General features: G+C 37.0%; 1 protein-coding gene across 1 annotated transcript in view; it reads left to right on the forward strand.

The window, feature by feature from the left end:
• The window catches only part of REDIC1 (regulator of DNA class I crossover intermediates 1), a 93,394-nt gene that overhangs the window by 61,787 nt on the left and 5,795 nt on the right, over positions 1–25,812 (forward strand). The window contains exons 8-12 of the mRNA XM_004390130.1: positions 6,561–7,090; positions 7,426–7,495; positions 8,875–8,935; positions 12,794–12,857; positions 22,570–22,652. Coding sequence (XP_004390187.1) covers positions 6,561–7,090; positions 7,426–7,495; positions 8,875–8,935; positions 12,794–12,857; positions 22,570–22,652 — 808 coding nt within the window. The remainder of the gene's footprint in view (positions 1–6,560; positions 7,091–7,425; positions 7,496–8,874; positions 8,936–12,793; positions 12,858–22,569; positions 22,653–25,812) is intronic.

The following is a 25,812-nucleotide window of genomic DNA, read 5'->3' on the forward strand; positions in this document are numbered from 1 at the left end:
CAGTTACTACAAATGTTGCCCTATGACAATGGTTAACAATCTCACAACACATCAACAATATCCTTACTCTACTTTGTGTTCCCTATCATCAGCTTCCTATTCCCCTTTGCCATTATGTTTGAGAGAGAGTTTTGCTGGATATAAAATTCTTGGCTGGCAATTTTTTTCCTTCAAGGCTTTATGTATGTCATCCCATTGCCTTCTTGCCTGCATGGTTTCTGCTGAGTACTCTGAGCTTAGTCTTATTGACTCTCCTTTATAAATGACTTTTCATTTATCCCTTACCGCTCTTAAAATTCTCTCTTTATCTTTTGTTTTGGCAAGTTTGATTATAATATGTCTTGGTGTCTCTCTTTTGGTATCTGCCTTATGTGGGGTTCGATGCGCATCTTGGATAGATATCTTGTCATCTTTCACCATGTCAGAGAAGTTTTCTGCCAACAAATATTCAGCAATTCTCTCTGTACTTTCTATTATCCACCTCTGTTCTGGTACTCCAATCACTTGTAGGTTATTCCTCTTGATATAGTCCCACATAATTCTTAGGGTTTCTTCATTTTTTAAAATACTTTTATCTGATTTTTCCTCAGATAAGTTGGTGTCAAGTGCTTTATCTTCAGTCTCACTAATTCTGACTTCTGTTGCCTCAATTCTGCTCCCATGGCTTTCTATTGAGTTGTCATCTTCTGGATTTCTGATTAGTCTCTCTATGGATTCTTGCAGCCTGTTAAATTTGTCCTTATATTCTAATCTTCTTAAGTTCCTCTATTCCTTGGTCTACATTTTTACTGATCTCCTTTCCTGATCTCTTGAAGAGTTCTATATATTAATGTTTTGTATTCTGCCTCTGGTAATTCCAAGAAATTCTCTTTCTCCAGAAAATTTCTTGATTCGGTATTTTAGGAGCTTGCTGAAGTCGTCATGGTCTGCCTGTTTATGTGATTTTATTGACTGTTGTTTCTGAGCCATCAGTAAGTTATTATACTTATTTATTTTGTGTTTGCTTACTGTATCCTGGCTTCTTGTTTTGTTTTGATATGCCCAAATAGGCTGCTCGTGTGAGCTAGCCCATCACTGGTACCCCTGAAGCTCCAGTGTCCTGCCACCAAGTGGCCAGATCTGCCACTAAGTATGTGAGCCCAGGAGTCCACCCACTCCTCCTGTATTGATTCAACTCAGGTGTCCAGGTAGTCAGCCACCAAGTGTGTTGTGCATGCTCTCACCTACAGTCCTAGACAGACATGGGTGATTGGTGTAGCCACAGTCATCCGGCTGCAGCAAGGGGTCACACGCTGAGCAAGGCAGGGGGCCGACAGCTGCCCCCAGGTGTCCAGGGGGAAAGTGTGTCCCTGTTCCCTAGAGCACATAGGTGGGTGGGTTTTGTAGCCAGACTATGAGCACCCAGTGCTGTTTGCTGTAAGGACTGGGGGCACCACTTATTCTTGAGCCCCTGTCGCAGGTGGCCAGGTGGCATGGGTGGAGCCACCAGTCTTCAGGCCTCTGATGTGGGTAGCTGAAGACCCTGCTTAATGGGCAGAGCAGTTTCAAATGTCACAAACCTGCCACTTGATAGGTCAAATAGTTGATGTTAGACTTCAGGTATATACACTGTTGTACTGTGGTAATTGAGGGCCTATGCTGTTGAAAGGGTCCCACACAATTCTGTGCAGGGGGAAAGGCACTCAAAGTCTGTGGACCCCTTATGCCTGTGCAAAGGAGCTGTGCCTACCTTGAGTTCCTGGCTTAGGGGAGCCGGCAGACGATTTTTCCCGTTTGTTTGTTCCCTCTCCAAGGCCATGAGAATGGTTCAGGGCACATGACAGGTTCTACTTCCAGCCCAGGGGATTTGGCAGTCACTGAAGCTGTCCCAGACCCAGTGTAGAGCGGGGAGCAGGGAGGTAAATGGGAGAGACGTTTTTCCCAAAGAGGAGTGTTTTTGATTTGCACAGTAGGCCAGATGCAAGTACGTATCTTTCACCAGTTGAGGGCTGCTTCTCACTGGTTCTGGATGGCTGAGGAGACTCTCTGCTGCTGGATCTCTCCCAATGTGGAAAACACCTCCCAAGCACTGCTGCTTGCCTCACTGTGCACCACGAGCTGATCCGGCCTGAAGGGCTCCAGCTCCCGCTGGTCAGGTCTGACAACTCCTCACTGCTTCCGAACTGTCTCTTCTTCCCGCTGCCACTCAGTCCGATTCCTCAACTTTGCCTTTGATGTTCACGGCTTATGTATAATCGATTCACTTGTTTTTTGGGGTCTTTGTTGTAAGAGGGATCACCGGAAGCATCTGACTACTCCGTCTTCTTGGCCCCACCTTCCTTTTATATCTATATTCATGAAGAAAATCGGTGTGAAATTTTTTTTCTTATCTTTTTTTTTTTTTTGGTTTTGGTACCAGGGTAATACTGTCCAACTAGTGAATTTATTTCTCCCTGCAGTTTTATCAGATTTTGATTTGGGTATTTTGAAACTTTTATTAAATGCGCAAACTTTAGGTTTGTTATGTTCTCTTCAAGAATCAACCTCTTTGTTGTTATGAAATCACCCTCTTTATCCTTGTTAATATTCTTTGCTTTGAAATCTACTTTTTATGATATTAAAGTAGCTACTCTAGCTCTTTTTGGTTTAGTGTTAGCATGACATATCTTTTCTATTCTTTTACTGTATATTGGGGTCTTGATTTTTTAATGCAGTTTGACAATCTCTACCTGTTACTTGGGGTGTTTTACATTCATGTTTACATTCAGTGTGACTACTGATATGGTTATGTTTGCATCTACCCTCTTGCTGTTTCTTCTCTATTTGTCTCATATAGACTTTGGCACCGTCTCTCTGTTTATGTCTTTATCCGGTTTGAGTATTTTTTATGACTTTATCTCTTTTGTTGGCTTATTAGCTATAACTCTGCTTTGGTTCCCTCCCCCACCACGGTTCCTTTAGGGTTTATAGTATATATCTTCATTAATCACAGACTATTTTCAAGTTGTAACACTTTGAGTATAGTATAAGAACTTTACGATATTATACTTCCATTTCTACTCTCCAGGTTTTGTGCCGTTTCATTCATACATTTTACTTACATTTGTTATAAACTCAGCAATACATGGTTGTTAATTTTGCCTTAAAAAGCTTTTTTAAAATAATAACACATGCTCTTTTATATTTAAGTTCCTATTTATTGTTTCTTTTGCTCTTCATTACTTTGTATAGATCTAGCTTTCCATCTGGTAACGTTTGTTTGTTTGAAGGACTTCTTTTAAACATTTCTTACAGTGTAGTTCTGCTTGTGGTGAATTCTTTCATACTTTGTATATTCTCAGTTTTTTATTGTGCTCTTGTTTTTGAAAGTTGTCTTTCGACTTGCATTGTTTTGTTTCCAAAGAGAACTTTGCTGTCATTCTTATACAATATATCATTTTTTTTCTGTTTTTAAGATTTTTGATCATGGTTTTAAGCAAATCCTTTGATTAGTATGATCCTTTATATTTCTTGTGCTTGAGGTTTATTGAGCTTCCTGGATCTGTGAGTTTATACCTTTTATTAGATTTGGAAAATGTTCAGCCACTATTTCTTCAGATTTTTTTTTTTCTGCTTCCCTTCTCTTTTGGAGACTGAAATTGCATGTAAATTAGTCCTCTTGAAGTTTGTCACAGTTTACTGATGCTCCGTTCAATTTTTTTATGTTTTTTTCTCTCAGTATTTTATATAGATTTTATTGCTATGTCTTCAAGTTCACTGATTGTATTTTCTTTGGTGTCTAATTTGCTGATATTTCCATCCAGTGTACTTTTTATCTTAGACATTGTATTTACCATCTCTAGACATCTGATTTATGCCTTCTTTATATCTTCTATGTATCTACTCAACATGCTTAGTCTTCTATAGTTTCAAACATATGAAATATAGTTACAATACTCTTTTATGTCTTTGACTCAAATCATCTGTGTCATTTCTCAGTCTATTTCAAATTGATTTTTCTCTTTATTTTGGGTTGTTAATTTTCCTTTCTTTGCATCCTCATAATTTTGCTTGGATTCTGTACATTGTGAATTTCATCTTTTTTTTTTTTTAGCATTTTTTTTATTGTGCTTTAGGTGAAAGTTTACAGAGCAAATTAGTTTCTCATTAAACAATTAATACACAAATTGTTTTGCAACATTGGTTGCCAACCTCATGATGTATCAGCACTCTCCCATCCTCAGCACTCTCCCCTTCTCCACCCGGGGTTCCTCGTTTCCATTCATCCAGTTTCCCTGTCCCTTCCTGCATTCTTGTCTTTGCTTTTGCGCTGGTGTGCCCATTTAGTCTCTTATACATAATTGAACTACAAAGGATATTCCACATGCGTATTATTGTTTGCCCTATAGACCTGTCTGATCTTTGACTGAAGGGTGAATCTCAGGAGTGACTTCAGTACAGAGTTTAAAGGGTGTCCAGAGGCCGTACTCTTGGGATTTCTCCAGTCTCTGTCAGACCAGCAAATCTAGTCTTTTTTTGTGAATTTGAATTTTGTTCTACATTTTTCTCCCACCCTGTCCAGGACCATCTGTTTTGATCCCTGTCAGACAGGCTGGTGATGGTAGCCAGGCACCATCTAGTTCTGGTCTCATTCTGGTGGAGGTTTTGGTAGTTTTGATCCATTAGTCCTTTGGACTAATCTGTCCCTTGTGTCTTTGGTTTTCTTCATTCTCCTTTGCTCCAGTGGGGATGGGACCAGTATATGTATCTTAGATGGCCAGTCACAGGCTTTTAAGACCCGAGATGTTACTCACCACAGTCGGATGTAGAACATTTTCTTTATAAACTATGTTCTGCCAGTTGAGCTAGATGTTCCCTGAGACCATGGTCCCCACAGCCCTCAGCCCAGTAATTCAGTCCCTCAGGGAGTTTGGATGTCACACTTATTATTCTGTTTCCTTGGAATGTGTTTATTTCCTTCTTTACATATCTGAAAAGTCTATATTTTCAGCTTATTTGCCAGTTCCATTCTAGAGACTTTCATGACCAAACTATCTGAAATAGGACCTCGAACACAAGTTATTCCATCATATGATCTTGAGCACCTATAATTATCTTTTTTTTTTATTTGTTTACCTTTTTATTTCTTATCCATTGTGCTTATACAGATAATTATCTTATTGGCTTATTATCATTTTTCACTGGAATATAAACTCCATTGTCTCCTTGCTGAACGGTAGGTATACATCAAATATTTGTTTGCTGTTTGTTAGGTGCCATTGAGTTGGTTCCAACTCATAGCAGCCCTGTGTACAACAAAACGAAACACTACGTGGTCCTGTGCTATGCTCACAGTCATTGCCGTGTTTGAGCCCATTGTTGGCAGCCACTGTGTCAGTCCATCTTGTTGAGAGTCTTCCTCGTTTTCACTCTCTACTTTACCAAGCATGATATCTTTTTCTAAGGATTGGTCCCTCCTATTTAATGCACATAAAAAGTTAATGTACATAATGAATGTATCCCTAACTATTTTAGTCTATAATTTTTAATGAATTTTGGTATAATAGTATTATTCTGACCAAAATGCCAATATGGCTCTTATTGAGGAACAGTGTTGGACCACGATCTGTTAACATTCATGGGCAGAACATTTATCTCTCTCTACTTAATGCCAAACTTAGTATCATAAGTCACAGGGACTGTCTTTTATCTCTCTGTCCCCCACGTATGACATAGTTCCTGGAACACAGGTGCTCATTCAGTATTTGATAAATATCATAGAAAAATAAAATTGGCTAATCAGTGAAAATTTTAGCAGTTTATGTGTTTTCTTTCTAAATTTCTTTGGTGCCTCCAACCTCTGAAACAGCCCAAGCATACCAAATAAATTTGTAGATTGTCACTGGCAACAAAATCAAGAAAATCTTAGTTTTTAATTATTTCCTGTCGAAGCTTTGATTCTTGTTCACAAATTGAACTTAACCTAGAGTTGCTATTTCCAGATTAGAAGGGACCTTACAAGGTACCTAGCTGAACCTTTACATCTGATTCACCTTATCTCTTGGCTTTATTACTTACATATGTATTTCTATCTGTATTGCTCTTACTTGGGAATTTCAGTTATTTTTATATCCTCGTTATGTTAAGAAATATCTGTTATAATGTTTTCTTGACTATTTGATTGATGTTTAAAACTGGAGGTAACTTTCTCTGCACAATCTGCAAAATATCTCTGGCGAATGGAGCAGCAGTGACATACAGTGGTTGTCTAGGTTATTCACTAAGAAGATATACTATAAGTCGGTCATATTTTGTTTTGTTAATATAACAGTAAATTGAACTCTAGAATAGTATTTTATGTTGAAATACTAAACTGAGTGTAGATTATTTTTATACTAAGTAAGGCATTAGAAGAACACATTTGACCAAGTTATACCCAAAGCAGTACTATTTATTTAAATTTTTTAAAAATAAAAACTTTGCCTAGGTACATGTTGATAGCTATTCAATATATTCTCTAAGAGTTTAATTTTAAAGTAAGTGTTTCTAAGTGGAAATGCTTTATACTTTTCTTGCTAAATATGTTTTTATTTATCACAAAGTCCAGGAAATGGGAATTCCCTTACCAGAAGACCTGCTATAATTATGGATGAAGATTACGGAAGCATGAATGAAAGAAGAGAGTCAGACTTCATTAAAGAAAAACAAACAGTACAACCTTTTTGGGGAGAAAATAGAAAAGCAGTTTTAAATTGTCTTGAAGATGCAAACCAGCCAATCCCCAGCAGTCTGTCAGAGAATTGTGACTCTTTTACTAGTCAAAATATGATCAATTTATTAAACTTAGATCAACAGAGGCTAAAGGAAAACATTGACAAGTGTGGCTGTGACAGTATTGGAGATATTTGTGCAATTACTAGTTCTAGTAAAAACTATTTCACTGAGAGATGTGTTGGGAGCATTTTTACAGTTCCAAAATTGACTTATAGTAATTCTACTTTTAACAAAATGAGTAATCCTGAAAATTGTCAGCCAAACCAGAGCTATCAGAAAGAGTACAACAATAATGAAAGAAAGAATTTTAGTGCATCTTTTGAGACACATTGTTACCCAGCCAGCTCTGAAAAAACAGGTTGGTATCATACATGGAAGATGTAGTAACCTCTTTTTTTTTCCCCTTCAGTTGTTATATATATGTATATGTGTGTGTGTGTGTGTGTGTGTGTGTGTGTGTGTGTGTTTGGAGGATTATGAAATAAAAGAGAGAATGACTTTATATTATATGACAATGTGGATCACTTACTTCTGTACGTATCATGCTAATAAACTTCAAATTAAAAAATGGACATAAAAAAACCCACTGCTGGTGAGTTGTTTCTGATTCATAATGACCATATAGTGGAGCTAGACTAAAATGCAAATAGGCTGTGCTAAATTTTGAATTCAATGCATACTTTTATTTTTAAGGAAAATATGAAAATAATTACCAGAAGAAGATACCACAGAAAAAAATCCAGAAATATCCAGTGAATAATATGTAAGTTTCTAGGTAAATCAGGGAAATACAAATTAGTATCTAGTATAATACATGTTGGACTGATGCAAATTGAGGCAGGCAGGCATACTGCTGTCTGAAGATGGGCAGACTAGCCTCAGTGAAACATTATCAGTTGTCACTATCTCGGTGTTATGATCCTTGTTGAGAGTATAGTGCTCATATTTGCCAGCCTAGAAATGCCTTCTTTCGTGAAACTTAAAATTGATTAGATTTGAGATCACTGACTGATGTGTTGGAGAAACTTACATACGCTCCAGAATGTCAATTTATTATTTTACAATAAGAAATAGAAGAGTCACATGTATAGGAATGCTTACTAAAGTGAAAAGTACATTTTCTTACCTTCAGAAGCCTCCATAGGAAGTTTGTTTGGTTAGCATAGAATCAAAACAAGGGGAGCTGTAGAATTCAAATGTTAATGACATAAGCAAGCATGTGAACAGTTTATGGGACAGCTTATATTCTAGGGATAGACTTGTCTCTTCATTGTCAACATTTTCCTCTCAGAGACTTCCTGTTTTCTCTATGTTCAGGATTACCATTTTTCCCACCCCATTACTGGTACTTTTTTTTCTGTGTGAAAACAATTAGGCTCCATCAGATTTTGCTTCCTCTTATTGCTGCTGATGTACAAGATGTTTTGTGTTTAAGGTGATTTTTAACGTCATCCATTATGGGCTCATTTTAAAAATTTATTCTTTAGAGTTTTGGGGCTACCTTATTGGCTCTTCTGTGTAATGACTTGCAATTCGTAGGTAATAAAATAAAACTTTATTTTAGCTAGTAGTTTCAGAAGAGTCTAAACTTTCTGGATGATAATTGTAGTTTAGCCAAATCTTAGTGATTGAAAATCATGAACTAGAATAGATTTTCATTCTGGAAGTGCTTTCTTATGGATGTATTTAAAATATGTATTTATAAAAAGTATATATAGATGCTATTTTCATGGGTTTGGCATGGCACATACAAATTAATTAAAAACTAGACTCACAATTTGTTCCATAAAATTAACAAATTAGGTTCTTTGTTGTGAAATCTCCAAAGATCCAGTAACTTATGAGTGAAAAACAGAGTGCTAGGCCTTGAATTTTAGAATGTATTTTATGAAAGTGATGTAGAACATGGTTCCCAAACCCAGCTGCAAATCCAAATAACTTGAGTGCATGATTTTAAAATATAGAATGCTGGGTTTGACCCACACATAACAAATAGGCTCCTTGAGATGGAGTTTATCAGTCTTTATTTTTTAAAAATTCCCACATAATTCTGATCCTCAGCCAAGTTTGGTAACTGTAATTTAGAATAATAATTTTCAGAGAGAAATAAAATGTTAATACTGTCTTATTTATGATCCTTAGGGGTAATATCCCTTTGGAAGAATTGCATTCTAAGCAATCATGGGACATTGGACTTGGAGAGGTAAAGCATATTATCACATCTTTGTAATTAACTATTGTCAAGTCAAATTTTGGTATTGACAGTTTAGTTTGACTGAAGGTTAGCTTTTATTGAAAAATTTCTTTTTATGCTGACTCTTCTGCTTTTCTTACTTTGGGTAAATTATAGCTTATATTTAGAAATAAAAAGAATACCTTTTCAGAAACTGTAATGTGCTTTATTTGAGACAAACCAATCTACATACTTTTTAAGTACTTTCTATAAGTACTTTAAAATTTCCTCCAAGATGAAAATGCTTTAAAGTTTCAATATGCCACAGGTGGACATAGGTATATATTTGAAAATATTGGAACATCTATAAACATTTGTTATGTAATGTTTTAATCTATGCTTATAATAAGGGTATATGATTGTTAGAACAGTGCTAGGTGCTTTATGTACTTTGTCTCTAATTGGCAAAATAGTCTGATCCCATAAGGTCTAAGCCAGGATTCAATAACTCCTGTCCTGTCTGACTATATTTGCAACTATATGCATTGTTTTCTCCTTTTTTCTTCAATAAATATGCATAGAGTACATATTATCAATTCATTTAGTAGATATTTAATGAGTGTTTCATATATGTTAGACACTGGGGATACAGTGGTGAAAAAACAGTTTTTCTCATTAAGCTTACATGCTGTTACGCAGCACACTCTGTGAGGTACAGAGATGAAAGGATGTGGAACCTGTCTTTAAGAAGCTATAATCTAGTAGCTAGACAGAAGCAGAAAAAAGAATAGTGTATTAAGATAATTTGCTCTTATTGAGGTTTGTACAAAGTACAGTGGAAGGCTAATAAAAGGCGCTTCTAAGTTTCATATAGTCAGAGAAGATTTCATGAAGCTGATAACTTGTGAGCTGAGTATTGATTGATAAGTTTACCAGATGGGCAAGCTGTCTGGGCAGAAGGAGCGGTATAGGAAGAAACTAAAATATAAGCAAGCATAGCTTATTTTAGAAACTACAAGTACCTTGTTTCTTTGCTATTATTGCTACTACTATAACATAAATTATAAGGGGCGAGGTTGTGGCAACAAAGAATTCTAAACAATACAAGGGGCCAAGTCATAAATGATTTTGTATGACTTATCAAAGTTTAATTTACTATCACTAAACAGAGAGACATTGAAGAAATTTCAGCAGGAGAGTATGATGCGATCAGAGTATTAAAATGTTGAGTCTGGCAACAATGAGGAGAGATTTGAGAAGCAGCAAGACTAAAGGCAGGGGAAGAAATAATAAGAACTTGAAGTTGGGCAGTGGCAGTAAGGATAGAAATGAGGGAAGAGCTATCGCAAAGGTTTAGGAGATCTAGGCTTGATAGGACTTAGTAGTTTTTGATTAGTTAAAGGGGAAAGAAGAAATTGAGGAAGACCTGCATTTATGTTTTAAGTAAATGGGTCATTGATAGAATGGTACCGTTCACCAAGATCAAAAATATAGGAGGGGTTAACTGTACCATCTTTTATAGAATAGAGGTGCCACGGTGAAATGGCTACCCAGCCAAGGAACACATTTCTGAATCTTTCATCCATCTAGGTGTGCCCTTGTGGATAGATCTCACTAATGGAATGTAAGCAGAAGTGATGTGCATCATTGTTAGGTCAAGGCTTTTAAGAAGTGGTAATGCCTTTTCCCTGTTATTCTTCTTCTTCTGACAGATAGATAGCAGTGAGGCCCTAAGGGATGGTGGAGCCACAAGATGGAAAATACTGGGTCTCTAAATCACTACATGAAGGAAAATTGCCTGCTAACCAGGAATATCTACTTTGGACTCTTACATGAGAGAGAGATAACTGTGCTTGAGCATTATACATTTTGTGATCTATTTTTTAAAATAAGACCTAGCATTACTCTTAATTCAGAGGGGGAACAGATTTCTATGGGAAGATGAGCTAGGAGTTATCTGTTAAGGTCAATTGAGGGTCCTCTGAGAAAGCTATGATCTATATGGAGATGTATAGTAGGCATTTAAATATACAGGGTTTGAGGTCAGAAGAGATATTTAGTCTCCAGTGGATAAGCCATAGTTGAATACATTTGTGTATGTGATTCCCAAGAGAGTCTATGAAATAACAAAGGTTGACAGAATCTGCAGGGGCCACAACGTTTAAGTTTGGAGGATGCGCAGTGAAAAAGAAGGAAGAAAAGAAAGTCTAGAATGAGTTACTAAAGAAGTTTGAAGAGTACTAGGAGAGTGGTACGGAGCCTTGGTGGTGCAGTGGTCAAGAGCTTGGCTGCTAACCAAAAGGTCGGCAGTTCAAATCCACCAGTCTTTCCTTGGAGACCCTATGGGGCAGTTCTGCTCTGTCCTATAGGGTTGCTATGAGTTGGAATCAACTTGTTAGCAACAGATATGGTTTCTGGTGGGTTTTTTTTTAGAGGAGTGATGTCATAGTAAAGAAAAAAGAGAGATTTTCAAGGAGGGGGATATGGTCAGTAATATCAGATGCTATCCTGTTACTACTTTAAAGAACTCATATTTTTCAAAATATGAATTATACATATGTGTCCCCCCCCCCCAGAATTATTAATAGTTTGAAAGACTTAACAAAGAAGCTTTGTTTGACTACATCTGTGTCTAGAAAGCTGGCAGCTTGAATGTGGCTAGAACAAATCAGAAAAGAAAACAAACCCATTGGTGGAGCCTACAGGGCAGTCAGGTGACGTGACAAGTTCTTTGGGCAAAACAGGTGTGATGCTTTTAATTTGTGATGCCTAGCCAGAGAAAAAGCTAAGGTACACTGGAACCCTAGCTAAAATCTTAGATTCTGCCAGTGTCAGGCAGCAGTAGTGGGCCAGGAAGTTCCCATGGGAAATCCAGCAGCGGCCAGCATATGCAGAAGGTAGAGATAAACCGAAGAAAGAGGCCGACCACTTCAGGTTGAATAAGCAGTCTAAGATTTATTATGGGAAAGCCTGTCTGCTTTCAGCTTCTGTAGCCTAGGGTGTTTCTTAGCATTCCTTGGCTTATAGACTATCCCCACATGGTCTCTTCCCCCGTGTGACTGTGTGTGTCTGTTCTGCTCTTTTTATCAGACATCATTGAGAAGGGACTAGATTTAGGACCCATGTTACTCTGGTATACCCTCACTAATGCAACAAAAGAAAAACCCTATTTCGAAACTGGGTCACATTCACAGGAACAAGGATTAGGACTTCAACATATCTTTTTTGGGGGACACAATACAATCCATAACACAGTCATAGTCACATTCTTTAATCATAATTTAATAAAAGTAGCCCCCCTCCCCCCACCCAAGAAAAAAAGATGCTTAACCTCCCTCAACTTTCTGGTAATTAAACACTGGTTAAAAAGAGAATATTAAAATAAATTATGAATTATATAGAAAGCGATGAATACCAAAACCAGTGATGTGTTCTACTGAAAATTTTTATCTGTATGATCTTTTATTATAAAAACAAAACACAGAAAACCTGGAAAATAAATGAACTGATATCAACTTAAGAAATTATTGACAAAATAAATCCCCAAATTTACCTGACTGTCTTTTTCAGCTACCTCTACTGTGATTATCAGAAACCTTTCCTTTTTGCTTATAATTCATTCCTCTGCAGTGTCTATTCTGTTGCTGTTTCTAAACCAATTTAAATTTAAGTTTGTTTTAATGTTCATAGCAGAATAATTTGCCTTCATGGATCTAAAATCATCTTTGTTGAATTAAAGTAATGTAAAGGGGAAATACCATAAAATGAATTGGTACAGTTTCAAAATAGCTTTCAGTGAATTTTGAATGAGAACATTGAAATAGGACAGATACAAGTGAATATTGTTGTGTACACTTAAGAATTGTTCAAATTTTGGTTTTCTTCTAGATTCTTATGGAAGAAAGAGGAACATGTTCTTTAAAAAGCAGCCCAACATCTACTAAGAAAATCTGTCAGTATAACTGTATAAGTGAATTTTATTCTTTTAAAAAGTGCTAATATTTAAATAGAAAACAGTTAAATTTTAAATGTTTTTTAGCTTTTTGCGAGCAAATATATATTTCACAGATATCTTAGAATATGCTAGTAAATGCAGTTGACTCTTTAAAGTTACATTTATTGTTTATAAGACATTTTACACGAGTATTTAGAATATGCACTATTTGATGAAGAATAATAAAACACATATGCTTGTACTCACCATGTGGTTTAAGAAATAATACATAATTATTATCTTTGAAGATTTCCTCAATTACATTTTCTATCCTGCCCCCTGGAGGTAACTATTATCCTGAATTTGTCTTTTGTAATTTTTATCATACATAAATATTTTTTTCGTTGCTTTATTTGGAACTTTATGTAAACTCAAGCAAACTGGTGGCACAAACAGTTAAGTGCTCAACTATTAGGCAAAAGGTTGAGGGTTTGAACCCACCCAGAGGCACCTGAGAAGACAGGCTTGGCAATGTGCTTCCAAAAGGACATATTCTTGAAAACCCTATGGAGCACAGTTCTACTCTGACGTACAAGGAGTTGACATGAGTTAGAATCCACTCGATGGAAACTAACAGCAACCATTTGGCAATCCTACAAACAATTTATCTTTTATAACATAGCCTCACAAATAGCAATAGTGGTGAAACTATGAATTTTTGTGAATCTGTTATAGATAGGGAGTGCCTGGGTGGTACAAACGGTTTGCCCTTGACTACTAGTCAAAAGGTTGGCAGTTCAAACCTCAGAAGACAAGCTGGGTCGATCTGCTTCCAAAAGGTCACAGCCTTGAAAATCCTATTGAGCAGTTCTACTCTGTCTTTTCTAATCTTCATGGGCCAATACCATACTGTTTTTATTGTGATTGCTTTATAGTATGTTTAATATCTGGAAAAGTTACAGCCCCCTTTGCACTTTTTTAAAAGGGGTTTCCTGGCTATTCTTAATTGTTATTTTTTCATATGAACTTTAAAAGGAATTTGTATAACTCTAAAGAAAATAATTTTATTAGATAAGTGTTAAATGTATATATTAACTTAGTGTGAATTGTCATTCTTAAAATGTTCAGTAGTCTTATCTAAAAACAAGAAATGTCTTTCCATTAATTAGGTCAACTTTTGCGCATTTCACGAGTTGTTTAAAACACCTTTAAGCACTTTAAAGTTTCCCTATGAGGGACACAACACTGACCCAAGGCCCTCAAGTGGGTTGGACCATTCATTGTGAACCAGAGGGTATATATCCCGTCTATAGAGAGCAACACGACTGAGCTCCAGCAAAACATTGCCATGCAGGAAGCTGGCTCAGATTGTCCATCTTCCAATTTTTTAAGAGAAGCTGGAAATGTGGCCTTTTATGTAAAATCTCCCTTTTTTTTAATTTAATTTTTTTTATTGTACTTTTGATGAGGGTTTACAAAGCAAATAGTTTCTCATTAAACAGTTAGTACACATATTGCTTTATGACATTGGTTAACAACCCTACGACATGTCAGCACTCTCCCTTCTCAACCTTGGGTTCCCTATCAACAGCTTTCCTGTCCCCTCCTGCCTTCTAGTCCTTGCCCCTGGGCTGGTGTGCCCCTTTAGTCTCTTTTTGTCTTATGGGTCTGTCTAATCTTTGGCTAAAAGGTGAACCTCAGGAGTGGGATATCCAGGGGCCATACTCTCAGAGTTTCCCCAATCTCTGTCAGGCCAGTAAGTCTGGTCTTTTTTTGTGAATTAGAATTTTGTTATACTTTTTTCTCCAGCTCTGTCCGAGACCCTCTGTTGTGATCCCTGTCAGAGCAGTCAGTGGTGGTAGCCAGGCACCATCAAGGTGTACTGGACTCAGTCTGGTGGAGGCTGTGGTAGTTGTGGCCTATTAGTCCTCTGGACTAATCTTTCCCTTGTATCTTGTTTTCTTCATTCTCCCTTGCTCCCAAAGGGATGAGACCAGTGGAGTATCTTAGATGGCTGCTCACAGGCTTTTAAGACCCAGACACTACTCACCAAGGTAGAATATAGAACATTTTCTTTATAAACGGTGTTACGCCAACTGAGCTAGATATTCCCTGAGACCATGGTCTCCACAGCCCTCTGCCCAGCAATTCGGTCCCTCAAGGAGTTTGGATGTGTCTATGGAGCTTCCATGATCTTGCCTTGTATTCGTTGTGCTGGCTTCCCCAGTATTGTGCACTGTCTTACCCTTCACCAAAGTTACCACTTATTTATTGTTTATTTAGTGTTCCCCTCCCGCACCCCTCCCCTCCCTCATAACCATCAAAGGAAATCTCCCATTTTTTAATGTTAGCAGTAAGTTCTTTTGTATCAATCATTGTGTAAGTCCCTGACACTCAGGCTGCCTATTTGCAGAATATGGGTTTAAACAGCGCCCCCCTTTTTTTTTAAGTGCCCTTTAATTCTTTATTTTCTAATAATGGCATTATTGATATATAATTCACATATCTTGCAATTCAGCTATTTTGTGTACAATTCAGTGGTTTTTAGTATATTCACAGAATTGTTCAATGATCACCACAATCAATTTTAAAATACTTCTTCACCCTAGAAAGAATCCTTGTACTCATTAGCAATCCTTCCCCATTTCACCTCCTTTGCCCTCACTGTCCTGTCCTAGATAACTACTAATCTACTTTCTGTCTCTATAATATATATATTTATTGATGTGATTAATATGCTTGGACTCAGTTCAAGTTTTGTTGTATTAAACTCTATTTGCTGTGTCTTTCACTGTATACTGTTTTGTTTTTTAAAATTTGTTTTATATAACTTCATTTTTGAACTCTTGCTATATATATTTTTGTTTTTATAGTTACATTTGTACTAATATCTTTTTTTTTTTTTTTTGTTTTTTTCTTAGGCTTCTTCATGTGGTTTTCCATTTTAAAAAGAGCTCTCTTGACTTTATCATCGTTAAAGCAATTAAAGAGTTTATTCTTCTTTTCCCTTTATTTCTTTGCCTCGCATTTTAAAGTTGTATTATTTATGCTTTGTCACAGTATACAACATTTACATACTATTCTTCTACCTCATCACCACCTTTGTTTCATATCTATAGTCTTTTATATATAGTTAAATAATTTCAATGTTCACCATTGCCAAACTTTTGCCAAAGTTTCTCAGTCATTTTTAGGTGACTGAAACTTGTCCTTAGGTAGTGCTCTTTAGCACGATATTTTCTTAATCTTTGCATGTTTAAAACTGTTTTTCTTTAACCTTGATAAATATAAAAATTGTTTGCTCATACTTTCCTGGCATAAGTGACTTACTTCACTTTTATCTTGCTTTGTATGTTCCTATTAAGAAATTTGATGCCACTCTTTTTTTTCTTTTCCTTTGCTTTGTAAGTAGCTTGATCTTTTTGTCTGGAGGCCCAGAAGTTTATCTTTAATGTTTAAAGTCTATGTAAGATGTTTTACAGTTGACCATTGTGTGACAGTTTCATAAGATTCATAGTAAGCCCTTTCACTATGTTGATTCAGGCCTTCTTTTATTTTGGAAAATTTAGAAAAGTTTTTCTGAATTTACTTTTTAAAGAAGATTTGTTCTTTTTTTTTAAATTTCTTATTCAGGGTCTCAAGTTATACAAATGCTGCATATATTTTATATATCTATTACTTTCTAATACTTGTTGGTTTTTTTTTTTCTTTATTGTTGGCAAGCAAGTCTCATGGTGTTTCTACATGTTTTGTGACATATTTTGTTTAGGATTATCTTTTCAAGGATACATGCATAGCAAACCTTTCGGAAGCTAGAGATAGTGATTTCCCCCAGTTCAACGGGAAGATTTTTATCCTTACCAGTATAATCAAGATAATGTCCCCCTGCGAGACAAAGGTTAAGGCATGTTTGCTAGCAACTTTCTTAAAAAAGCAGGAGTTTCCTAAGCTCAGGATTCCTCAGCTGTGACATATATTCACTCTGTTCATAGCATTTCACCTGGATCCCCTTTGGCTGGTCCTACTCCACCCCCATGGGCTTTGCTGGGCAAAAGGTACCGATATAAACATGAAACTCATGTTCCCTGCTGTGTCATGAGTAATAAACTCTCTAAATCCATTTGGGTTCATTATTTCCATACCAACCAAATTTATGGAAGTGTAGCCAGCCAACCTAATACCTGCAATAGTCCCTAATACTTAGGTCCTACTTGACAACTTGACCTCTCAGTGATCCATTCATCATTAATGCCTATCATCTATGTTAAAAAAGCCAAGCCAAACCAAACCCACTGCCATTGAGTCAATTTCAACCCATAGCAATTCTATAAGACAGAGTAGAACTGCCCCATAGGATTTCTAAGGCTGTAAATCTTCATGGAAGCAGACTGCCACATCTTTCTCCCATGGAGCAACTGCTGGGTTCAAACTGCCAGCCTTTTGGTTAGCAGCCGAGCACTTAACTGCTGCGCCATCAGGACTCCTTCTCTGTGTTACTTACTGTATTTGGTCATATGTGTTCTCCCTTGGGCATCTTATAATTTAGTCTTTAAATGTGAGATGGTATGGGCTTTTTCTTTAATAATTTTCCTGAGTTCTTTTAGCTCCCATTTCACACCTCCTTTTGTTTGTCCATTTTTATTTTGAATTTTTAAATTTCTGATTCATAATGTTCTTACATATTTGCATTGTTTGTTGAATTATTTTAATTCATGTTTTGTGGCTATTTTACAGTTTCCTTTTGCTTGGTGGCTGGATTTTATTTCATTTATTTATGTATTTTTGCTTTGTTCTCCTCTGCCAGATTACTTTTTCTCATTTTATATTTTTCTCCCCTTTACAGTAACTTTATATGGATGCTGGTTACTATTTTATTGCTATTGCTGTTGTTCATGTTTATTTGTAATGGGAATTCCTGGACTAGCAATAGCAGGTGATTTGTCTTATGGGAGAAGGAGAGGATTGAGAGGCTTTTGTAGCTCAAAAGCTAAGTGAAGTTTTGTTTCTTTAATAGTGCTTTTTTTTTTGGGGGGGTCATCTTCTGATTTCTTAGATACTTTCTTGCTTCAAGAGGGCCTTTATCTTCACTTGATTTGTTTTTCCCTTACCCATCTGCTTGTCTAGGGAATGCCTCTTCCTTTCAAGGTGCCTCCCTCTTTTGCAGAAGCACTCTTTTCAAGCCCCTTTCTTTATGCTTTCAGGTAATCCAGTGCTCTGTTTGCACTGATCCAGCAGACCTCAGCTCTCTGTCAGCGTTTCCCATTCAGAGTAGCTCTATCTTCTCTGGGAGGTAGGGTGTCTTAAGTGCCATAGTTTAAGTTAAACATACTCCATCACCTATAAGACACACAACACTCTCCTTTCTTTCATGCAGTCCCCACCAGACTCCGTTCTGGTGTGAGCCCCAGAGCTGAGTCTGCTGATCTCAGGCATTACCTTTTATATAAATTAAAACTGGAAATCTACTCAGTATACTAGTTACATTGTGGGCATGTCCTCTGAGTGATTTTTTTGATCTATATGATTTTTAGGAGGAGATAATAGAGATGTTTTAATTTATCTTACAAGAACTCTTAACTTCTATTTTTTTAAAAATGTTAATCTCTAAACCAGTGGCATACTAATAGTATTCCTTCCTTCCCATGCTCTTAATAGATTATTAGTACTTGGAGGATGAAACCTGGAAATCCTTAAAACACTGTTCTCAATAGCCATTACTCATTGGTCAGAGATAATACTAAACAAAAAAACTTCACCTTTCCTGTCCTAGGCCAATGTTGGACTCTTTAGACTCAAAATTGTTATTGTTAGCTGCTGTTGAGTCAGCCTCCAACTCATGGCAACTCCATGCACAATGGAACAAAACACTGCCTGGTCCTGTGCCAAGGTAATGATTGGTTGGCAATCAGACCATTGTGATCCATAGGGTTTTCATTGACTGATTTTTGGAAGTAGTTCACTAGACTTTTCTTCCTGGTCAGTCTTAGTCTGGAAGCTCTGCTGAAACCTGTTCAGCATCAAAGCAACGTGCAAGCCTCCACTGACAGATAGGTGTCTCTGCATGAAGTGAATTAGCTCTGAATTGTGTGTGGGTCTGTGGCATAGAAGGAGAACTGAGCCACCAATGCCTCATGGATTCAAAATTCATGGCTGCTAAATCTTAGCTGGCTGTTGTCAATGAAAATAAAAATATTTTAAACATTATTATCAAAATAATATATGCATACAACTAAAAGCATAATACAGAAGGGATTAAAATGCAAAGCAGTAATAACTTGTTCCATCCCTCCTCACCCCCACCCCCATTCCATCCTTCAGAGGTGATCATGTTTAATGGTTTCTAATTTTAGTTTAGCTTGTATTTATAATCTTACATAAAATAATATACAATACTATTATTTTCTGATTTATTAACTTTATCTACAGAATTTTTGCTATAATAAGTGAGCATTTAGCTTTCTTATGCCCCCACCCATCTCTTCTCCTGTCTTTTTACCCAGTATAAATATATTGCTTTTTTTTTTTTTTTGGTTTGCTTGTGTATTGCTTATCTTTGCAGCTTTAAATAACAAGTCTAAGCTTATGTTTACTCGTTCCTCTGTCTTTCCCCCTTCCCTTTCTAACTTGGTTTCAATACACGTTTACTTGTACATTACCAAGGTTATGTTCTGGAAATGCAGCATAGTTAAGTGGTTCAAGCACATGAACTTTGTAGGCAGACCACCTGGCTCAAATCCCAGCTCCAGCACTTACTAGCTATGAAACCTTGGGCAAGTTACTTAACCTCTCTCTGCCTCAGTTTTCTTATCTGTAAAATGAGGGCATAATTGTACTTATTATTTTGGGAGAGTTTAAATATAATGTGTTTAGAATATTGCCAAGCACATTGTGTTATACAATGTTTATTAGATAATTAAATAGAATAAACCATACTTAAATCTGACGTGCTATCAATAGTAGTGTTTCCTCAACTTTATTTATTCCTGTTACCACCATCACAGTTTTTTGCTTTACCCACATAACTGTGCTATTGTTTACTTAATCCCTTCTTAATCTCTGATTATTCTTGTTTTACTGTGTCTTTCTCATGTTTCGTGTTTTAGTATTTTCTAAGGGTTTGAACTAGTGTGTGTTTGTTTTGTTTTTTAAGTTTTTTCCTCCATTAGTCAATTTATGTCTGTTTTTTCTCAAATTTCTGTTAATATTTGGTTGCTATTCATATTTAAGAATGAGTAAATAAAGAGGTTGACTGAGAGATCTGTGAATATTAATAATGTTTGTTATAACATAGCAAATGGTCTGAGAGTGAACTGCCAAGAGTTGGTCATTAGTTTGTGGTGTTGCAGCTCCCTCACATGCCAGAATGTTGTAGATTGTGGATTTTACTCTGGGTCCTCTGGGTCACCAATAACTATACTAGCTTCCATAGGTTTCCTGACAGTTCACTCAGTGTCTTTAGAGAAAAAGATTCTTATTTAAAAAAGAAATATATGCATGGGGGATTGAAAGATCTACTTGTATATTCATTATTTTGAAATAGAGAAAGTTTGGGAATTTTTTGTTCCACCTGCACATCTTGTTACTCCCCTAACTTTCAATCCTGCTTCTCACTCCTATTCTTGAAAGTACTTCCTCTCCAAGTGCAGAAACTCTCTAGGATTCTAGAGGATGCCTTTCTCCCTTCATTCTCCAGTTTCAGCGTCCCTTGCTATGTATAATCAGCAGCAGCACTTCATCAGCTTTCCTTCTTATAGGTATATGGTGGTCCCTCTCCCAGTCTTCTTCCTCTGTTTATAATCTTTCTGATGGAGTCTTAGGAAAATAGGATAGGAGATAAAATAATATATTCTATTTTCAAGTGGAGGTCTTCATTATAAAATTTTAAAGGATATCAGGCGTTAAACTGTATTAAATTCAGATGTTTTTCTCTCTATCGTAAAATAAATATTTGTTGAATGAAAGAATGACTGGATAAATTAAAATGCATAAATTAATCTGATTGTAAAGCTATATGCATGCAAAAACTGAGGTTATTTGAGAGCTCTCTTGAAATTTGAATCTCTTGTGTCTTCTCCATCCTAATTTCACTGCTTTATTGCCCATCTTCATCACTTACTTCATAACATAGATTATTGAGGTAATCTTTTAACTGTCCTGCTTTCATCCAGTCTCACCTTTCTTTAATCTGTCCTCAGCTAGATGCTTTGGTGGACAGTCTAAAATGCAAATTCTTTTAACTTTAAGGTACTGCCTTGCACATTCCTTTCCCTCTGACCAATATGCTATTTTCTATCTTGTTTCTGGGGGATGTTTACTCACTATTCAAAATCTGCTCCCTATAAGGAAAGATTTATAGGGAAGGAACTCTGTAAATCTGCACCAAATAAATCACCCTTTTCCTTAGCTGTCTGCTAGTTTTGTACATTCTATGACTTCGATTGTACTTTTTTTGTGACTATTTTATATTATATCTTTCTCCACTACTGTTTTCATCAGCATATCCTTTTCTGCACCTTTGGAGTTAACACATTCATTCAGCTGACATTTTTCTTTCCTACTAATGACTTTGGATTTGCTGTACTTATGGGCCTTATTGGGGAGAAATGGTGTTAGATTATGTTATTATATAGTTATTACTAGTAAAATCAAGGTTTTTACTTTCCTGTACTCTCCTTTTAGCTGTTTGGAAAACCAGCTGCATGGGGGTATACATTTCCTTCTAGAATGCTGAACTAAGGGTATCTGAGTTCACCTGAGTTCTCTCTGCTACTCAGCTGTTTGACATTAAGATTCTGTTACAAAGAGCATCAGCCCTGATCTGAGGCATGAATAGATAATACTCATAGTTCATTGCTTATAGGAGGGCATGTGTTTTTGATATGTGTTTATGCTCCGTATTCCATTACCTCTTGTTTTTTGTTTTTGATAGCAAATAAATTTTCATAAACAAGAAGACAGGCGTGGTTGAAGCTATTGTTTATCTATAGTGTTTATGCATTATAGGGAGTCATAACCAATATCTTAGGGCCATTTTATAGTTTACTTAACCATAAGATAACACATTAAGCAGATAATGAAAGAATAACATATTGGATGCTTTGAATAGATTTTTTTCATACTTTTGATTGCGCAATGAAGCTTCATTTACTAGACTAGCAAATAACTGATGCCTTAGAACTTAATAAATTTAGTTTGTTTATTCTTTCTACAGGTTGACACTTTGAATAGTTTGTTCACAAAAATATGATTTATATATTGGAAAAAAATCCATCCAGATTTCTCAATTCTCATTTCTTTGCTTATGATACCAGTTTGCCAGTTGCTGTTAAGTCAATTCCAACGCATGGCGACCCCGTGTGTGTCACAGTAGAACCGTGCTGTATAGGGTTTTCAATGGCTGATTTTTCAGAAGTAGATCACCAGGCCTTTCTTCTGAGGGACTTCTGGGTAGATTAAAACCTCCAACCTTTTGGTTAGCAGCGGGGTGTCTTAACTGCTTGCACCACTCAGGGACTCCTTGCTTATGCTATTACCTTTATTTTACTTGTAGAAAAAAATCTTTTAAGTGTAGAATCAGCCTATATAAACTCAACCTACCAAGTATCTAACATTTCAGAGTGCTACATGATATGTTAGCCAAATTTATTTTATCAGTGGCGATCTTGTACCTATGTATAGTTCATGGAATATTAATAAATACAGTTCTTCATGAATTAATCTTTATTTTCAGATCTTGATTCTTCACAGAGTAGTCAGTCTACCAGTTACTCTCCAAGGCAAACAGATAGTTATTTCAGTTCTAGTTCAGAGATGGTAAGTTATACTGTTTTTGCTTCTTAATATATGCTCTACTAATGTAATTATTTGTATGTCTTAGTTTACCTTTATATTGTGAAAATTGAAATGGCATTTTATGTACTGAAGAGGAATGCTATATTTCTGATAAATCACCCGATTTAAGTGGAATGCTCTTTCATTTACTCTTCCATCTCTATCCAATGTGCCATTTGTTTTTAACTCATCATCCAAACTCTTTTTGCTCAGACATCAATGACTTCTATGTATCTAAATTCACTGGATACTTTTCAGTCCTTATCTTCTGGTTATCAACAGAGTGCTTAACCACTGCACCACCAGGGCTCCTTAAATAATATTGTTAGAAATGATTATTTTCTCTTCTTTGAAAACGTTTTCTTCTCTTTGCTTTTATGGTAACACACTATCTTGGTTTTCTTTATACTTCTCTGATTGCTACTTCATATCTTTGCTCACTTCTCCTTTACTCTTCCTGCCATAAAAATGTTAGAATATTTAGTGTCTGTCACAAGAGCTGCTTCTTCTGTTAACCTATAATCTAAACCCTTTATAATGTTGTACATTCCAATGACTTTATATTCTCTCTGCAGGATGGCAGTCCCAAATCTATGACTAGCCTCGAACCTTATCTAGATATTCAATTTCCTATGAGAAATAACTTTTTGAATATTTCAAAAAAAAATTTCTGAGGCAGGGCCAAGATGGCAGAGTAGTCATACTCTTCTGGTGGTCCCTCTGACAACAAAGACCCGAAAAACAAGTGAATCGATTATATATGACAGTCTAGGAGCCCTGAACATCAAAGGCAAAGTTGAGGAATCGGACTGAGTGGCAGGGGGAGGGAGAGATGGTTCGGAAGCAACGAGGAGTTGCCAGACCTGACCCAATGAGAGCCTGAGCCCTTTAGGCCAGATCAGTGTGGTACGCGGAGAGGCAGGTGAGCAGCAGTGCTCAGGAGGCGATTTCCACAACAGGAGAGACCCAGAAGCAGAGAGTCTACCTGGCCATCCAGAACTAGTGAGAAGCAGCCCTCAGTTGGTGAAAGATAAGTACTTGCATCTGGCCTACCACACAGATCAAAAACACCTCCTTTTGGGAAAAACCTCTCTCCCCTTTACTTCCCTGCTCCTTGCTCTACACTGAGTCTGGGACAGGCTTCAGCAATTGCTGAATCCCCAGGGCTGGAAGTAGGACCCCTCACATGCCCTGAGCCATTCTCCCGGCCTTGGAGAGGGAACAAATTAACAAACAGGAAAAAATAATCTGCTGGCTCCCCTAACTTAGGAACTCAGGGTAGGCACAGCTCCTTTGCCTAGGCACAGGCATAAGGGGTCTGCAGACTTTGAGTGCTTTTCCCCCTGCATAGACTTGTGTGGGCCCATTTGAACAGTGTAGGCCCTCATTACCACAGTACACAGGGTATATACATGAAGTCTAACTTCAACTGTTTCAGCTGTCAAGTGGCAGATTCCTGACGTTTGACACTGCACTGCCTATTAAGCAGGGTCTTTACCTACCCACATCAGGGGCCTAAAGACTGGTGGCTCCACCCACAACACCTAGCTACCTGCAACAGGGGCCCGAGAATAAGTGATGCCTCCGAGTCCTTACACCCAACAGCATTGGGTGCTGATAATCCGCCTGCAAAACCCATCCACCTAAGCACCCTAGGCAACGGGGACACACTTTCCACCTGGAACATGGGGGCAGCTGTCAGCCCCATGCCTTGCTCAGCATGTGTCCCACTGCTGCATCCAGATGACTGTCACTACACCAATCATCCATGCCTGTCTAGGACTGTAGGTTAGAGCCTGAACCACACACTTGGTGGCCGACTGCCTGGACATCTGAGCTGAATCCATACAGGAGGAGTGGGCGAACTCCTGGGCTCACATACTTAGTGGCAGGACTCACCACCTGGTGGTAGGACGTTGGAGCTTCAGGGGTGCCGGTAATCGGACTGGCTCACACGAGCAGTCTATCTGGGCATATCAATATGAGACAAAACAAGAAGATAGAACACAGTAAGAAAGTGTAAAATAAGTAAATATAATAACTTATTGACGGCTCAAAGATAACAGTCAATATCAAATCACATAAAGAGGCAGAACATGACGGCTTCAGCAAGCTCCCAAAATAAAGAATCAAGGAATTTTCCAGAGGAAGAGAATTTCTTGGAATTACCAGAGGCAGAATACAAAAGATTAATATACAGAACTCTTCAAGAGAGCAGGAAGGAGATCTGGCAAAATACAGACCTAGCAATAGAGGAACTTAAGATTAGAGAAGGGGATAACAACAGATTTAACAGGCTGCAAGAATCCATAGGGAGACAGCAATCAGAAATCCAGAAGATTAAAAATAACATTTCAGAAGTAGACAACTCAATAGAAAGTCATAGGAGCAGAAATGAGGCAATGGAAGTCAGAAATAGTGAGACTAAAGATAAAGCACTTGACACCAACTTATTTGAGGAAAAATCAGATAAAAGGATTTAAAAAATGAAGAAACCCTAAGAATTATGTGGGATTCTATCAAGACGAATAACTTACAAGTGATTGGAGTACCAGAATGGGGGTGGGGGGAATAACAAAAAATTCAGAGAGAATTGTTGAAGATCTGTTGGCAGAAAACATCCCTGATATCATGAAAGATGAGAAGATATCTATCCAAGATGCTCATTGAACCCCACAAAACGTAGATCCCAAAAGAAAGTCAATAAGATATAATGAAACTTGCCAAAATCAAAGATAAAGAGAGAATTTTATGAGTGGCTAGGGATAAACGAAAAGTCATCTACAAAGGTGAGTCAATAAGAATAAGCTCTGACTACTCAGCAGAAACCATACAGGCAAGAAGGCAATGGGATGACATATATAAAGCCTTGAAGGAAAAAAATTGCCAGCCAAGAATTATATATGCAGCAAAACTGTCTCTCAAATATGATAGCAAAATTAGGGCATTTCCACATAAACAGAAGTTTAGGGAATTTGCAAAAACCATACCAAAATTACAGGAAATACTAAAGGGAGTCCTCCAGTTAGAAAATCAATAACATCAGTTAACAACCCAAGACTAGAACACAGGACAGAGCAACCAGATATCAACCCAGATAGAGAAGTCACAAAAGTAAATCAAAGCTAGAACACTGAAAATA

Source organism: Trichechus manatus, unplaced genomic scaffold (genome assembly GCF_000243295.1).
Source record: "Trichechus manatus latirostris isolate Lorelei unplaced genomic scaffold, TriManLat1.0 scaffold00285, whole genome shotgun sequence".
Lineage (NCBI taxonomy): Eukaryota > Metazoa > Chordata > Mammalia > Sirenia > Trichechidae > Trichechus > Trichechus manatus.